This window comes from Paroedura picta, chromosome 4 (assembly GCF_049243985.1).
Source record: "Paroedura picta isolate Pp20150507F chromosome 4, Ppicta_v3.0, whole genome shotgun sequence".
Lineage (NCBI taxonomy): Eukaryota > Metazoa > Chordata > Lepidosauria > Squamata > Gekkonidae > Paroedura > Paroedura picta.
The window spans coordinates 93,590,841-93,607,871 of record NC_135372.1 but is presented as its reverse complement, the minus strand read 5'-3'; the positions used below and the strand labels follow the sequence as shown (position 1 = coordinate 93,607,871).

Genomic DNA, 17,031 nt, shown 5'->3' with positions numbered 1-17,031 from the left:
CCTGATTTGAAATTTTGTTAGTTGTGTATTACCTGCCTTCTGCAGGGGGTTGGGCAGGATGACCCTGGAGGGTCTATGATTCTAGGCTAAAGTTCAGCTTTTTTAGTTTATTTTTTAAAGTTTATTTCATGCTGCCCTATTGTTCTTAACTTTTGTTCTGATAAAACAGTTGTGCAGTAGTCGCCAACATGCCTTATCTTCACTCAAGCAGGGTGTTTGGGAGCACACCAATACCAAACACACGCCCTTGTTTGCATGATTCAGATGTCATGGGAATCAAGGGATGGAGGTGGGTAGGATCATGATAAGTCCGGACTCATGCAGGAAGGGAACAAAAAGCAGCCAGATCACAAAATTATGCTTGAAGTATAGGGACTCAAAACCTGTGGATATCCGCTTTGTACATTATTCTGGCTGACATTTTTAATTATGCTACCATGCAATTGTGTTGTTGCGCATGTGCAAGCTTAAAAAAATTGTGAAAAAAGGAGGGCTTGACAGCAGATGTCACCACCTATTCCTCTGAAGAAAATGCAAAAGATGTGCTGTGCATTCAGTCCTGAGCTTTGATGGAAGAAAAGCATAGATGCAGAATGTCAGGTGCAATTTCAGGGTAAAATAAAAATGACAGCTATGAACTGCGAAAGTAGTCAAAGATAATCTTTTTTCCTCTCCCAAAATACTAGCATTCAAGGACATCCAATGAAGTTGGCTGGCAATAGGGTCAGGGCTGACAAAAAGAAATACTACTTTACACAGTGATTAAAATGTGGAATTTGCTGCTAGAGGATGTAGTGATGGCCACAGGCATAGACAGCTTTAAAAGGGGATCAGATAGATTCATGGAGGATAAGTCTTTCAGTGGCCACTAGCTATGGTGGCTGAGGGGAATCTTCACATTCAGAGGCAGTCAGCCTTTGAATCCCAGGGCCAGGAGGCAATATTTGTGCCAGATTGTGGGCCCTCCAGAAGAACTGGTTGGCCACTGTGTGAGACAGGATGCTGAACTAGATGGAGTACTGATCTGATCCAGCAGGCTTTTTTTTATCTTCTTACCTGTTTGCAGGCATTGGCACTGGACCAGGCCAACGAAAAGGGCTTATACAGAAGAGGTGAAGCACGACTACTCATGAATGAATTTGAATTGGCAAGATGTGACTTTCAGAAAGTTCTAGATGTGAATCCCCAAAACAAGGCTGCAAAGTCACAGATCACAGTGTGTCAGAAGAAGACAAAGGAACACAATGATCGTGACCGAAAGATATATGCCAACATGTTCAAGAAATTTGCAGAAAGAGATGCAAAGGTTTGAACTATGCCAGTAAAACTTCCTTCCACCCTCTGACAACCTCTAGTTCTACTAAATTACTGAAATTATATTATGAAATGAAGCTGGAGTGCTTTGTTAGTATTTCTGCAGATGATATTCTGTAGAGAACTTCCTATAAATGCAAGGAATGTATTGTGCTAAAAAAACCTTCCCCTTTTCAAGAGTGGGAAACTTGTAGAGTGAGCAGTAGGATTTCCCAGCTCCTAGTGATTTCTTCTTGCTATAACAGGACTGGAGCAACAAGATGTTAAATGGAAATGGTGGTTCCGGATTCTATTTTATTTATTTTATTTAGATTTTTATTTTCTGCCACTCCTGGAACCAGCTCGTGGTAGGTCGCAAGTAGTCCATAAATTAAAAACACCAGTAAAATATCAAACAGGACATAAAATTACAGCATATAAATAAGAAAACATGGTGGTATAAATCACTACCCGCCCACCCCCAAACAACATCCAATAGGGGAAATGGTGAGAGAGAGTCATAACCCCCATTATAGATAACCCTGGTGTACTGCTGCTTCGCACCAAAGGGGGGAAGCAACAAATCTTCAGTTCAGACTCTGGCCTCAACCCTAGATGTGATGGAAGAGCTCTATCTTGCAGGCCCTACAAAATGCTGAGAGCTCCTGCAGGGCCTGCAGCTCTTCCGTACATTAGTACATTGCTGCAATAGATTATTATGCTATTGCAATCTGCCAATTACTATTTTTTAAAAAAGTCTAAAGAAAGCCCTCCAGTTGGGAAGTGGCGAACATCGGGGCTTTAGTAAGAAAAATGGTGCTGGTGTGGTCAATGACTTGCAAAAATGTATTCCTTCCCATCTACACAGTGTCCAAAGATGCTTTGATTGTGATCTTTCCAAAACAGTCATATTGAATTAGGGGTAAATATAGAAGCAAGTTGAATAGAGAGGAACATCATGTGGATACGCTCCAAAACAGTACAGCTGGCAGGAAGCCAAGGCAGAGCAAAATATCTTCTGTGTAGAAATAAATTCAAACCTGGCAAAATATTTTGTTTCTCCTGTCCAGTTTTTCTTTTGTTTTTAAACTGCAGTCATCACTTCTACAATCACTAAACAATTATCTGAAAGAGCAATTCCAGTATGGATCCTTTTCATCTAGGACTGGAGATAATTTACATTTTTATGTATGAACTATGAAGTGTGTTTCCCATAATTTAGTGACTGGAGAATTCTATAAAATATCCTTTAACATTTTCTTTCTGGCAAGGTTGATGATGCAATTTAGTGGTAAATATCTGCAGGTAGTGTCTTGTAACAGATGTGTGCTAATGTTCTTAACATTCAGGTTCTCATTGAGGTAGTAAACATTCAACTTCTCAGCTAAAGTATCTGTGACATTGGGGATCATGATCCTCAATCTCCCAATACGCTTTTCAATCATAAATCACATCCATAGGCCTGGAAGGGGGTTAACCATTGCCCATCTCCCCATGTACTATTTCTCCAATGGGAATCAGCTTTTCTGAGCTTCAGTTAGCCCTGATATTAGGGAAAAGATAGACACCCATTTCATGCCTGTCTTTTCTCCACCTAGAGCCAAAAATAGCTTTTTGGGGGGGGTAGTGGGAGCGGTAATCCTTTTCTTAGTGCCCGAGTCTCAATTCAAACCACCTTCTTCCTCACTTCCCCAATGCATTTTAAAGTTAAAGTATTTGCAGTGAAATTCGTAATCTGGTTTTCAGGCAGCTTGTAATATAATGCTCCTTCCATATAAAAATGGTTCCTGCATCTTGCGAATTGGCATGTCTCAGAAAACACTAAATTGGAACCCTTCTTGATATTGCAGTTCACTCTTGTTCCAAGCCACCTGGTTAAAGTTGTTGTGAAGCACTCTTCATCATTTTCTGGGGGGAGAGACTGCTCTTGGGAGATCTTGCCTGCAGAAAGCAAAGCCATGCCCCCTACCACTTTAGCTTCTCTGGCTTTGTGTGTTATGATGAGCAGACTGAGTGTGTCAGTTGAGATGATGCATCCTGGGGAGCTAGCTGACTGCAGTGGTGGGAGATTTCTGGGTTGCTTCTTGACAGAGGTTGCACTGGCACAGTAAAGGAAGGAGATGGCTCATAGTTGCTGGGGCACAGCTTCTAGCATATCATAGAAAATAATAGAATCATAGAGTTGGAAGGAACCTCCAGAGTCATCTAGTCCAGCCCCCTGCTGAATGCAGGAAATTCACAGCTACCTGCCCACTACAGTAACCCAATTCCATACCCAGATGATCCCCCCCCCAAAAAAAATCCCTGGCCAGTATGGCCTGGAGGAAATTCACCTATTGACCCCAAAGTGGTGATTGACATTTCCCTGGGCATGCAAGGAAGGGCCACAAGAGCCAAGCACCAACACAATCCCTTCTGCTCACCCACTGACAATCTGCTTAAGTTCACAGAATCAGCATTTCTGTCAAATAGCTATCTTGCTTCTGCTTAAAAACTTTCAAAGAAGGAAATGCCACCACCTCCTGAGGAAGCCTGTTGCCCTCTGTCAGGAATGGCTTTCAGATGCTGAGCTAAAAATTCTTTTGAATTAATTTCATCCCATTGGTTCTGGTCCAACCCTCTGGGGCGACAAAAAACAACTCTGATACCACAAGTGAGGAATCTTTTTTTCTTTTTCTTTTTGTATGGATAAGCATTCCATTATTGGAGCTGTCCCCTTTTTGGCATGAACTGTGCAATCCAAGGAATGTTAAACATATTTAAGTCACATGAGTGAGTATGTGGGACTTTAGACCTGGAGATGTTCATTTTGTGGTGTAGTGTTGGAAATAGTTAATTTGGTAGTCTCTTAAAACATTGGTGTTTGTCTTGTGTCTATTGTTCAAGAGTATAATGAGACTAATACAACTCTTATGTAACTTATTGCCTATGATAGGTGACTTCTGAGGGAAGGGAGAAAGGTTCAGATAACTATTGGGCCTTTGAGATTATACATGTTCTTCTATTATCGAAATTCCTCTAATATGCTAAGTGACTATTGGGTAGCTTACAAATTCCCCTCCTATCCTTCCAGTCCTTCTCATACAGTAAGTTCAGTGGTGGTATGAATTTCCTTGCACTTCCTGTTTTGAGTCCCTTATGCTCAACTTCACTACTAACAGCTATGTAATGGAATTCTTAAAACAATGCTAGAAGTAATTTTTCCCCTACATTAACCTTTTGGAGTTGAATGTTTTAAGATTTTTCCAGAATTATGTTTTATGATCTTCTGCTTATTCCCACTGGTTAATCTCACAAAGTATATTTACTGTTGATTACAGGAAGAGGCCAGTAAAACCACAGGAGAGAAGGGAGACCTTGCATCTTCTGAAATTGGACTAGAGAAGACAGTGACTGAAGGCAAAGAATCAGAAGGCCATGTATGACTGCACAGCAGAAAGACAATCCTTCTGAACTGAGCCTGCACACAAACAGGTTTCTGAAGAACTCAGAATGCAACAGTGTTTATTGTAAAGCTTGTTACCGTAGGCGTCATTGTGGAAGCAAAAAGCCTATCCGGCAGCTTCACAAGGAACTATCAAATCATCATCACTGCTATGAGCACACTCAGCAGTGGACCATGAGTAGAGGGACAGTTTGGGACCACTCCAAGTGGAACAAATGGTTTAAAACACACAAACACACACAACAGCTCTTGGGTAGAGACGTTTTTCTTAACTGCGATGGCTCTGTAGAACTCCAGTTTGCATCAACTCTTCAGGCAGTGACCAGGGCTCCATATAATAAGTTGAAGTGTAGGAACTGTCTGCTGTATGATTTTGGCATTGCATTTGGTTGTACTGTAGTAGCACCACATGGATTGTATGCTATCTGTCTTTTTAAAAAATCCACAAAGTGCTGTCACCCGAAAGCATTGCTCTAGCATTACTAGAATCAAGTAGAAAACAGTTTTATGGATTTGAAAGCCAGACTCTGAGGATCTTGTTATCTTAGATTTCAGATGGGATTTTGTATCACAAACTGGTTTCCTGGGAAGCTCAGTAGTCCATATATTTTTATTCTTATCTGATTGCTTGCTGGAAACAGCCCTTACCTGTGATGTTTGTGCACTGCAGTGGCATACATGCCAAACAGAGTGCATTAATATTTCTTCTCTCCCTACTCTTCCATTGGCCAAATAAGATGATTATCATTGTTGGTTATAGTAGTGCTAGCAACCTGCTGTGGGGGGATGGTGGACACTGAGACTGAATCAGGGTCCCTCTTCTTTTCCTCCCCCATACTGGAAGGCAACAAGGATATCCACAAATCTGTTGTTCTAAACTGGGACAGATTTATTCAGTCATAGACTTGAACAGAGTACTTAGGCCTTTCTAAAAGGTATCTGGGATGCCGTTCCTGAAATTCTACAATATCATAGATTGGGATATAAGAACATTTCTTTTCAATAAATTATTAGCGCTCCTAACAATGCCCCTGTGCATTTTCCTACCAATTTTTTTGCTCCTTTTTGGATATGTATGGAACATTTTTTAATATTTGGGGGGGGGGAGTTCCTAGGGTCCATTCTGAATTATACAAATGACTTTTAAAGTGTTTTCATCTTGAACCGGTGGAATTTTACTGAAGGTGTAGTTGTACAGTCTATGTGAACTCTAACCATATTGTCCTACATGAACCCCAACTAGAAAAGGGTGGTCACTCAGTGCCATCTGAAGCAGAGTTATGTTGTCCAAAGACCATTTACTTCAGTGGACTTTAAAGGGTGTGTTTGTTTAGAGTGTCACTGTAAATTCCTCTGAAGTGAAACAAATGGAACTTAGTTGCAGTTAACTTGTCCTGTTGCTTTTAATGGAGCTCATGCATGGCTAACTTTCTTTGCACTTGGGCCTGTAAGTTTATTGATTTGTAATGGAACGTGGAACATATTCACAGCATACTACTATAGCATACTACTATACTGTCTAGGGCATTCTACTTTTAAGCATTGCTAAGTTTTAAAACAATTTTAATTATTTTACTCCATATTTTTTATAGGAGTTAACATACTCTAAATATAATTGTTCTTTCAGTTTTTATTCTGTTGAAATGCAGTTCCTGTTTCTTCCTCTTTCCTTCTGTTCCTGCTGGAACATTCTCTCACTCTATCCACCCCAACTATTGTTTTGTGTTTGATCACAGCAAATAATGAGGACAGGCTAAACCCTTACTGGTAATGTATTCAAATCTCTCCTATTTGCCTTAACTGGGGGAAGTCACAAAACAATCTGAAGATGCTGATTTCCTATTTCTTGGGGTATTGGGAAGTTTGTCCACATTTGAAATCTGAGTGGCAGTTCCCTATCAATTAATGAGATAAACATTCAATTACTAGTCAGATAAATATTCAATTACTATTTAACAAAGTGTTGCTGCACTTTGGCCAGATTTCTGCTGAGATTGCTGTAAGATGAACAGATAAAGGTACATTTAATGTGCAGGGCAAGTTGTAGTGTAGTGGACTTCTGGACCAAATTGTAAGATGAAAGACTTTTCTTCACAAATCAGATTGGCATAACATGGCGAAAATCATCTAAAAGTTCAGATTACAGATTATCATTTTATTTTATTGCTCATTGTTATTTACACATAAGCTCTCATTAATATTGTAAATACCAAATTGGATAGCCCAGGTAGCCTGATTTCAGCCAAGCACGTTGGCCCTTGGAAGCCAAGCAGGTTGGCCCTGTTTAGTACTTGGATTGGAGACCACCACCAAGGAAGTCCAGGGTCGAAACACAGCAGAAGGCAACGGCAAACCATCTTTGACCCTTTCTTGCCTTAAAACATTACCATAAATTAGCTGTGACTTAAGTGCAAAAAAAAATGTTATGAAAGACTTATGTTTGCAAAGGAACTGGACAGAAGTTAACATCCTCCCTTCATCAAATCTTCTACTGGGAGCCAAAGAAGAATAGTGTGCTATAAAATTGGTGTAGGTCAAAAGCAGTATTTGTAATAAGCACTAAATTTCTGGTTGCCTGTGTATTTGTCTGAGCCTCTTACTTTATTCAAAGAAATTCAGACATACTATGTAAAGGGATAGGATTTTTTTTGTCTGCCTTGTATAGGCAGAGAGGCTTTCAGTATGATGAGTGTGATGATGATTTTTAATGCTAATGAGAGAAGACAAGCTAGCAGCCTTATTCCTTCACTCCCAGCAGGATATCTCACAGGCAACTGGTGCGACTGATCTCAGCCTTCTGAGCCCCAAACTACACATTACATTTAGCATATGATATCAATGAGGATGGACAGTGGGATGCTAGCTGCTAGCTCCTTATGGGAACTCATTTCTAAAATGTCTCAGGGGTGTAATTTGGATTGGAACCATGGTGCAGGGGAGGAGCAGTTCCAACCTTCCACCCCATACCATTTTCCTGACCCAAAATGACTATAGTTGAGGGCATTATTTGCCCCATGCAGGGCTGAATACACTAGCATTCTGTTTACATGGAACCACACAGTGGGGCAAATAATGCTTCCCAAGCCTGTTTCAAGTTGGGAAAATGCAGCAAGGGGGAGCTTCCCTCATATCCTCTGCAGCCTGTTGTTGTTGTTATGTGCGAAGTCGTGTCCGACCCATCGCGACCCCATGGACAATGATCCTCCAGGCCTTCCTGTCCTCTACCATTCCCCGGAGTCCATTTAAGTTTGCACTGCAGCCTGTTATCCCAGTCCAAATCACCCACATACATATTTTAAAATTGAGTTCCCTGGAGAAACTTGCAGCTGATCACAGATCACTTTTTTAAGCGACAGAAACTACTTTTATCATTAGAAGTAAAAAAAAAAAAAAAAAAAAAAAAGGCTAATTAAGTCAGTGCTACCTCTCAGCTGTGAAGCAACAGTAGAAACTACCCCACTACATCGACCCAAGGTAGAAGTTGGGGATGAGATGGAGGATATAGGTCATGTCTCTAAAGTATGTTCCAAGTCTTGTTGGAAATATGTTGCATACTGCATTTGCAGGTCCTCTCTAGTCTTCTAAAACTTGCTTTGTGGTAAGCAAGCCATTTAGCTAATTTATGTGCTCATGTTCATCATCCTATTCAAAGTAATAACTTTTGGTTGTGTCATGTGGCAAGCTTTCCAGAACTTCATCAAGCTGTCCTTAGCATGGCTCAGCTGATCTTTCCTGTTCTTCTCATATTTTTCTTCAGTTACTACCAAGATTTGGCTGGCTGTCTCAATTTCCTACCAATTTGCCTGTTTAATAGAATTTTGCTGAGGACAATTGACAGTTTAGCTGCTGTGGTTCAGAAACTTGAATTTCTGCAGGTGCACATTCAAGCAACTTCCTGTTGTGCAGTCCCGTAGAGCTATAGTCTATTCTTGGTGTTATATCTGTTGGAAAATCAAGATAACTAAACCTACCTCACTACAGTGATTCTCATTTTGTTCTGGGACACAGCCATTTTATGCTCAGTTATATCTCTAAACTCAAGTAGAATTCTTCAGAAACTGTTCTATAGTGAATGTCCATTTAGCAACCTAAACCTTCTCAATTTTCTCTCATTTGTTCGAATCTCCTGTTAAGAACTGACATAACAGCAGCAGCCTACTTAGAGTAACTTTTCAAAGTGCTAAAACTTTGCAAGCCTCTGTTACTCCTATATTACTTTCTTCTCTTCCAAGACATTTTCTACAATGTTTTCTTCACCTGTTTCCTCAAAGCCATATGAATCTATTTTATGCTGATTCAGACAGTTGGTCCATTTAGCTAAATAACTTCCATGTGGACTTCCAAAAGCTCCCCAAGATCTCAAGCAAGGAATTTTACTAGCCCTTCCACCCATGGCTACTTGTTATTTGGGCCATTCTGCCTGCAAAGCATTTGGGCTTTCATTGAGATATGGGCCTTCTCCAGATTCAGACTTAATTAAACAGGTATTTAAATGGCAGGTTTATCCAGCTATCAGTCCTTGGTTTCATATGTAAAGTTAACAGGCTTTGGCTTTTTCTTACAAATAGATGTATGTGCATATACACAGGATATATATGTATATAAGTACTGTATTTGCCGGCGTATAAGATGACTGGGCGTAAAAGACGACCCCCCCCCAAACTTTGTTACATTACATTACAGTACTGTGGGCCACTATGGGCAGCTATGTCTATCCCAACTGAAGTGCACCCAGCATATAAGACGACCCCCCCCCCACTTGGTGGAATGTTTTTCAGGGGGGAAAAAGTAGTCTTATACACCAGCAAATACTGTATATATATATATATGATCAGTGAAACATGAGAAATGGGCTAGTTCTCTCAGAATGACTCAAAACTTCTTCCTGAGGCCTTTAAAAATTGAATACATGAAACAGTAGGAAGGCTGGTAATCTACCCCCCAGGCTCACACAGACATTTTTTCTTTCCAAACAAATGCCCCCAAATGTCACCTACTCTTCTTGCTTTTTGGCACTAAATGAGAAAGTAGTGTAGGACTGTGCTAGGTACACATTCCAGAGGTCTCTGACATGAAAACAGTTAAAATGAACTACTCAGGGATAAAATGTTTCTTTCCCTTCCCCAGTATATTTCTGAGGCCTCTTGAAAACTTAGAAACAGGTAAGTCACTATCTTGGACTTTTTTAAGTGAAAGAAATCCATAGAGGATGGGTCTGTTAATGTCATTTAGCTAAGCTAAATGGTGCTTTCTTGTTCACAGACAAGGTGCCTTTATATAGCAAATGCTAGCGAAAACTTTGGGAATTCTTCCCCATCATGCCTTGCTTGCAAGCATCCCAAAACATGTGGAAAGAGAATGCTGTGATATGTATACCTCCACCTGAGCTTCTGAAGTTAGCTTTGCTTTGTTAGGCTCCCCAATCCAGGTTTGTGGGCTTGCTTTAAATGGGTTGTCTTCTTCCTTGAGGTGAAACAGGAACCCTACTTGCAGAGGAGCTCAATGTGTATAAGGCAACTTCTCTGCCGGAGTAAAATCACTAGACTGGGAGCACTGAAGTTCAGAGAAGAACAACATTCGGAAGTACAAAAGAAAATGCAGCTAGCACAGTATTGTTGTGTAAATCATTTAAGGATTCCGGAGGCAAAAATCTAAAGGCCACTTCAAGCATTTTCCCAATACAAGGTTAATACAGAGTGTTAGCTGTTTAACACATTTTCCCCGGGTAAATTACATGGGGGGAGTGTGTGCAGTAATTTACTAGTCTACCATTGAAGGGCTACTGACTTTTCAACAATAGGAGGGCAAGCCAGCAACGAGAGCTGAATATCTTTCCCCTTTCTTTCCCCCACAGTAAACCACATGCAACTTTTGGCTTAGTTCTCTCCTAAGCACAAAGCTTGTGATACGGAGGTTGGTTGTATGCTCTCTCTCCACAGTTCATGGCCTATAAGTGGTAGGAAAGAACTGCACATTCAGCTCCTGTAGCACAACCTTGTGTCAAATGCAGCTACGTGCAGGGCATTCTTTCAGGGACACTTGGCCATTTGAGTACTTGCCAAGAGACAAACAATTGAATCAAATATTAAAATACAAAGCTGCTATAGAAATGTGAATGATCTGTTTTTGCTCCTGATTACATGTGTTAGGAATCTAGAAAGCCCATACATGTGATGGCTTCCTGATGGTCTTGTATTTGTACTACTAACCATTTACCTCACTTATAATTTGCAACAGCTGCACACTGAATCTCCCGGATTCTGATCCATCCTTCACTAGTTTTCAACCTCAGAGTGAAATAGAAACATGATACCTTTTAATGCTCTTTTTTCCTGACATGGATAATTATCTCTGTATCAGAAATACGTTACATGTAAAGTGGCCTTGAAAAAGAGCTGAGAGGCTGAGTGCTTCTTTTACCATTTACATAGAAAACAGCCGTGGGTTACCTACCTCAAGTTCAGAAACCCTGTGCGTCTCTCTTCTTCTGTCAGAAGATGCCGTGCCACAGTTGTGCAAGGAAGTACTACCAAATAACCTATAACAAACTACTTTCAGCTTAGCTGTAGCACTTTAAGGAACAGGGAGGGGAAATGGTAATGTACACTGAAGTGTCCTCATAATTTGTTGCAAGTATAGCAGAAGCCCAGACACCACGGCCTTAAGGGTGAAATTAATTCACTGTCTTTTTCTTTATTCATTCCTGCTTTACCTGAAGCTGCAAGTTTTTTCCCCCATATTCATCTGTTTTCATAAAACTGACTTGGAAGTATTGCTGTACAGATAGCTGAACTCTCTATCTTCCATTCTGGTAGAGGCAAATCCAATCTATTGCTAAAAGTGCTCTGTGTCTGTTTGGTAGTTGAATGAAGGAAGCACAGATGGAGCCATAAGGCTATGGAAGAGTATGTTTGGCATGTGTTGGAGCAGTGGAGATGATGCTGAAGTATTCCTGTCATATTCAATGCAAACATACCTTGTGAAAACTGGTTTTGCGAGTTCAGTATGGATAAAGACCAAACAACACATTAGGTGAAAAAAAAATTATGCTCTGGTCTCCTGACTTTTTTCTTTAACATTAAAAAGCTGGTGTTGAGCAGTCTTTTGCTTGATGCTATGGCCTTGGTCTGATATACCACTGAGAGCTGACATCTGCCACAGTAAACGGAAATGACAGGCAAATACAGGCACAGCTTGAGGAGGGGGTCATTCTGTGATGCAAATGGGAAAGGAATGAGGGAATGCTTCTTTTTAATGTTAAAGAACAGGACAAGAGATCCAGGCATGCATGTATGCATGTCTTATGCAGGATGTAGTTTGGGCCACAGCTTGACCTGAGGACCACCTAGCTGTACCAGTTGCTGGTTGACTAGTGATAGTGACAAACCAAACACTCCATGTTCCTGTTGTTTCCCCAGGAAAACTGCCTGCAGCATGGGGGGAGGAGAAGAGGCAGGACTAAGCCAGCATTTCACATGTTGATCATGCAAGCAGCAGAGCTGAACTTGCACCACAGGTGGAGAACTCACGATGATGATGCGTCTGTCTTCACTATGACCGTTTATGCACTGGGAACTTTACTGCCCCAGCTCTCATGCAAGAGCACAAATCAGGGGGTGGATGAGGCACACCAGGCCAAATGCTCCCCTGTGTGTGTGCAGGAAGAGGTGGGACAACCTGCCACAACTAAAACTCCAGCCTGCAGCCCGGCATGAAACCTCCAGTGCATAAATGGTCTATGTGAGGCTCCTTTCCTTCTGCATGCACTGATAAGGGATCCTTAGAGTCTGGTGATTTTGCATGTCCAGTTGTAATTACACCACAGAACAGCTATCTATTGGAAGATATCTATGAATTAAAGAAAGTCTACCTAGTTTCCCCCACATGCAAACATTTTGGTTGCTTAAACTAAAAGGACAATGGAAACAAGCATTTTTTCCCTTACTTCCTGAGCATCATATAAACAGCTGTGAATTCTGATGTGGTATGGATATCCAAAGTTTAGTCCTATTGTTTTTTGTCCAAGGCCAGGGTCTTGATGCATAATGAAAAGGCTTCTGATATATTTTATGTTGTCAAGAGCAACCTGGTAGCACTGACCCATGTGTCTCACTAAAACATAGCACAACAATAATACAGTTCTAGTGTGACCTAGGTTTGCTGAGTGAAGGATAAAGAAATGAGATTAATTTTGAGTAAATAGAAATCTTTGCTGATCAAGAGGCTAGTCGTATGCAGCTTCAAGACGGCATGCCACTGGCATGGCTTAGAAATGGTTTGATCCAAAGTGTTCTAATGACCTGTATGTCCTTGGAGGTGGGGACTTCCCAAAATGCCTGTTACGATAACTTAAAGCACTTACCAGTGTTGGGGAAACTGTAAACCCCCACTAGTGTCAAAACATGAAACAAAAAAAAAATAAAATCTGATTTTTTCCATCTTTTGGCTTGAGTCTTTTCTATATCCCTCTACTAACCTCCCTATAACTGCAAGTTACTGTGTTGCAGTGACTTCAATCTGAAATAGTTATTCCTGCATAACTGATATGTAGAAGAAGCATACACTTATTTGCAATCCAGCATATGCCAAGTAGCAGTTAGTGGACTAGGAATGGGGGAAAGAATTGTGTTCTAATTCTCACTCAGCTACAAAGCTTACTAGATTTCCTTGGGCCTGTCATTTGTTCTACCATACCATACTTGGTTGTTGTAAGGTAAAAATGGCAGAGGGGAGAACCACATGCACTGCCTCATGCTCCTTGGAGGAAGGATGGGGTAGGTATAAAATTAAATGGATACCAAGAACTTCCTGGTGGATTTAATGATTGTCAGGTAAGTGTGCTCTTTGATTTGAGCCTTTGAGCATTTGATTTGATTTGAGCATTTGCGGGGATTTCCTCCCCCCCCCCTGACTTTTATACAGCTGATTATATAAACCCCTGATGATTTACATGTGTAAATCGGTTATCATAGATCAAATGCCGCAGATATAATTTTCATATCCCAATATGCTTTTCAGTTAATTTTTCAAGTACACAGCAATCAAGTGTGAACCACACTAATGTGTTTAACAGCAAAGTCAGCCAATATTTGGATCCTTAAATCCAGTGACTGGAACTGTGAATGGTCAAGACAGATCTTTCTACAAACCTGAAAGGGGCTCCAGGTTTTCATGAAAATGTGAAATTAAAAAAAAAATTTAATTTGATAAGAGGAACACTCAACAGCAGCCACCCTATGAAAATCAGTGTGGTGTAGAGAATCCCCATCTTGCCATGGAAGTTCACTGGACAATTTTGTTTTATTTACTTTCAGGGGTGCTATGCAGATAAAAATAACTACAGATCGTTGAACTTTATCTTCCATTCTGCTATAGGCAACCCAATCTATAAAAAGGAAGAGAGGAAAATAATGTAAGTTGCTTTGGTCTCCACTGTGAATAAAGATGTGGAATGAATTAAGTAAATAATAAATGTATTTATTTGTTATATTTATATACCACCCTCCCCGAAGGCTCAGGGCGGTTTACAGAAAACAGGAAAAAATACAAATAACATATGGCAACAAGTGATAATAATAACATTATAACAACAATAACCATTAACATGATAATAACATGATAACAATAACATGAGAGAATAATGAAACTGCAAAGGAGCCTCAGCTCAACTCTTACTGAGACTGAGTGAGTTGTGTAGATTTTTATGACTGAAAACGGGAGGCAAATAAAAGGGTGTTTGTGAAGGAAAGAATGAGGCCTGTAAAGAGGAAAACATACGGGGGTTGCCAGGGGGAGGGTATACAGGGGAAAGTGAAGCACCTCTCTGTACTCCTTGCAAACAGCTTATTTATAGTCTGAGAATCTCTTTGAGCCTTGCCAATGATACTGCTATCAAAAGCAAGAAAGTTAAATGGATAATGGTCCTCATCCCCCTCCCCTGACATTCAGGTTCAATATGAAAAGTTTGGAGCAATTAAAGCAATAAGACAAGAATAGTGTCTACATAGAGCCATCCAAAATTTGCAACTGATCTATAAACGAGGATTGCAATACGAGAAGAATCTGTCTCTGGTTTTCTCCTCCCCAACAGCATGTTATCCATGTTATCCTCTAAGGCAGGAGAAAGAATCTGCTGTTTTTTAAAAATCAACCTTCCTATGGAACAGATTGCTGTTTATATCCTGGGTGAATGGAGGAAACTATCAAGAAACAGAGGTTTTATCTGCTACAGTAAACAGTGGGCAAAAAGCAGTTAGAAAATGTCTCTCTAGCCTAGCAAACGGATGAAGGAAATGGCTGGACCAAGATTTGGAGGCAGTACCTTGTGGCTCCTAAAGTACATGGCATGGCTCAGGATGAAATCACAAGCTGAACATTATTTTCATCAGAGAATACAGGGGATGGCTGTTCTGTAGTTGTGTAAAAGAGAGATGAGGTCCTTTATCCTCCCCCACTCTTGCAGTCCACACACCACCAATTTCATTTCCTGTAATGTAAGCAACTGATTCTTTGAAAGCTGTATAGAAATATAATGATAAAGTGCCCCCTAGTGGCAAAGATGCATCTGGTGTGGAGTCAGGCCAAGGGCACACTTGCAAGTTAACTGGACTTGGCCAGAGAAGCTGAAGATTCTCACCCAGTTCCAAATTTTTTTTTGGGGGGGGGGAGCTTGACAGCATGGACCATAGTGTTCCCATTCTCCCCTCTCGCCCTCTCAGTTGGCATTCAAGCCACATTGTGGTACAACTTTGCTAAAGTTACAAAATTTTTCAAAGCATTTAGTCTTTTTCTTGCTCTTTCCCTGTCCTTTGGATAGTCAGCCAGCTCTTTCAGCTGGTTGAAGCCCTGTTTCATTAGTGAGGCCTCATCTAGCACTGGCCAATGTTCCTCTTGAATAGAAATGCTCATTCTAAAAATGTACAGAAACAAAATTACTCTAGTGGCTTACACAGATTTCCTTCCTGGTTATCTGCTGTTTTTTGCTTCTTTATCCAAACAGTTATTTGCCTGGGAGAATGAAAGGAATGGCTGGTCTTCAATGCTGCTGGTTAATATCTGAGTTATAATAGTTTAATTGTCAAACTTTCTCCCTAAGAATCTTGAGGACTGCAATTTGGAAAAGTTGCTGAGAGGGATCTCTCATCACCACCCTGACCCTGGGGAGGAGGAATTGCTTGATTGAATCTTTTGGTCTACAGTAAGAACCAGGTGGAAGGATTGTTTAATTTTAGTCATGAACCGTTAGATTAAATGAAACTATCCCATGTATGAAGCACTCACATGACTTGTAATACCCCGTCCTGTTTTTAAAAGCTTAAATTTAAAAAGCACTCTAGGAGGCTTGCAAGATAAATTAAGTAACACAAGATTAAATAAAAATTTAAAACCAAGATAATAAAAAATACAAAATGAATAAAAAAAGATAAGCAGCAGTTTAAACTCCTCCTTCAGCCCCTTCCATGACAGGCTCAAACCTTAAAATCAGTTGTGATATGTAAATATGCAGTGCAATTTCAGCTATGAGGTTAGAGCATGGGATTGTGTTAATTATACTTTGGATATACAAATCAGAGGTAAATAGGGTAATGTTTCCTCTTATTTCAATTCCAACTAAACACTTCTTCCTTTGAAACAGACACACACACACACACAAAAGCTCTTTTCAGAAGTCTTGGTGGCTGGGATTTTGTAGGTTCTCTTACCCACCCCTGGTCAGATTATCCATGGGAACAGGGTCATTGTGGCTTATCCTCTAGCGAGCAGCTTGATTTGCCAGCTAGAATCATCTGGAGCTATTCATCTGTAGGCTCTTTTCTCTCTGTGTGGGGCATGTTGTGGTCTGGCTTGTGTGTATACTTGCTGGTACAATGAAGCGCCTGGATTCTTTGGGCAAGGGGGGGGGGGAGAATTACAGCCACGTAACTCAAGTGCACAGGAAACATGATACCAATAAGACTCTGAGATGACTTTGATTGCATCCCTGGCCACTCAACATTCATCTTAATTTTTGTCAGCCTTCTGGAGCGCAGAGGCTATTCCCAAGACCTTGGCCTTCAGTAAATTCTACCCCAGCCAAATAGCTTTCAGAGAAGATGTGGTGTTATAACATGCCAAGACTTCCATAGAGTTTGAGAGAAAGCAAAATGGAAAGGATTCAGTAGCAGGAGGATTCTCATGTTTGGAGCGCCTGGCAGGAACTTTCACTATGTGCTCCACATGTATCCATTTGGCATGGCAGAATAGAACACAACCCCCAGAATGGTCAAATTCATAGCATAACAGTCCCCCCGGTG

At 40.7% G+C, this 17,031-nt stretch overlaps 1 protein-coding gene across 6 annotated transcripts in view; it reads left to right on the top strand.

Annotated features, from left to right (window-relative positions):
- Positions 1–13,176, top strand: part of FKBP5 (FKBP prolyl isomerase 5) — a 75,339-nt gene extending 62,163 nt beyond the window's left edge. For 4 of the 6 annotated variants that reach the window (XM_077334299.1, XM_077334297.1, XM_077334296.1 and 1 more), the window contains exons 10-11: positions 1,067–1,306; positions 4,614–13,176. In XM_077334299.1, coding sequence (XP_077190414.1) covers positions 1,067–1,306; positions 4,614–4,718 — 345 coding nt within the window. In that variant the 3' untranslated portion in view covers positions 4,719–13,176. Of the gene's footprint in view, positions 1–1,066; positions 1,313–4,613 lie in introns of those variants that run through there. The other 2 variants (XR_013230382.1, XM_077334300.1) reach the window with 2 other exon arrangements.
- Positions 13,177–17,031: the final 3,855 nt, after the last annotated feature.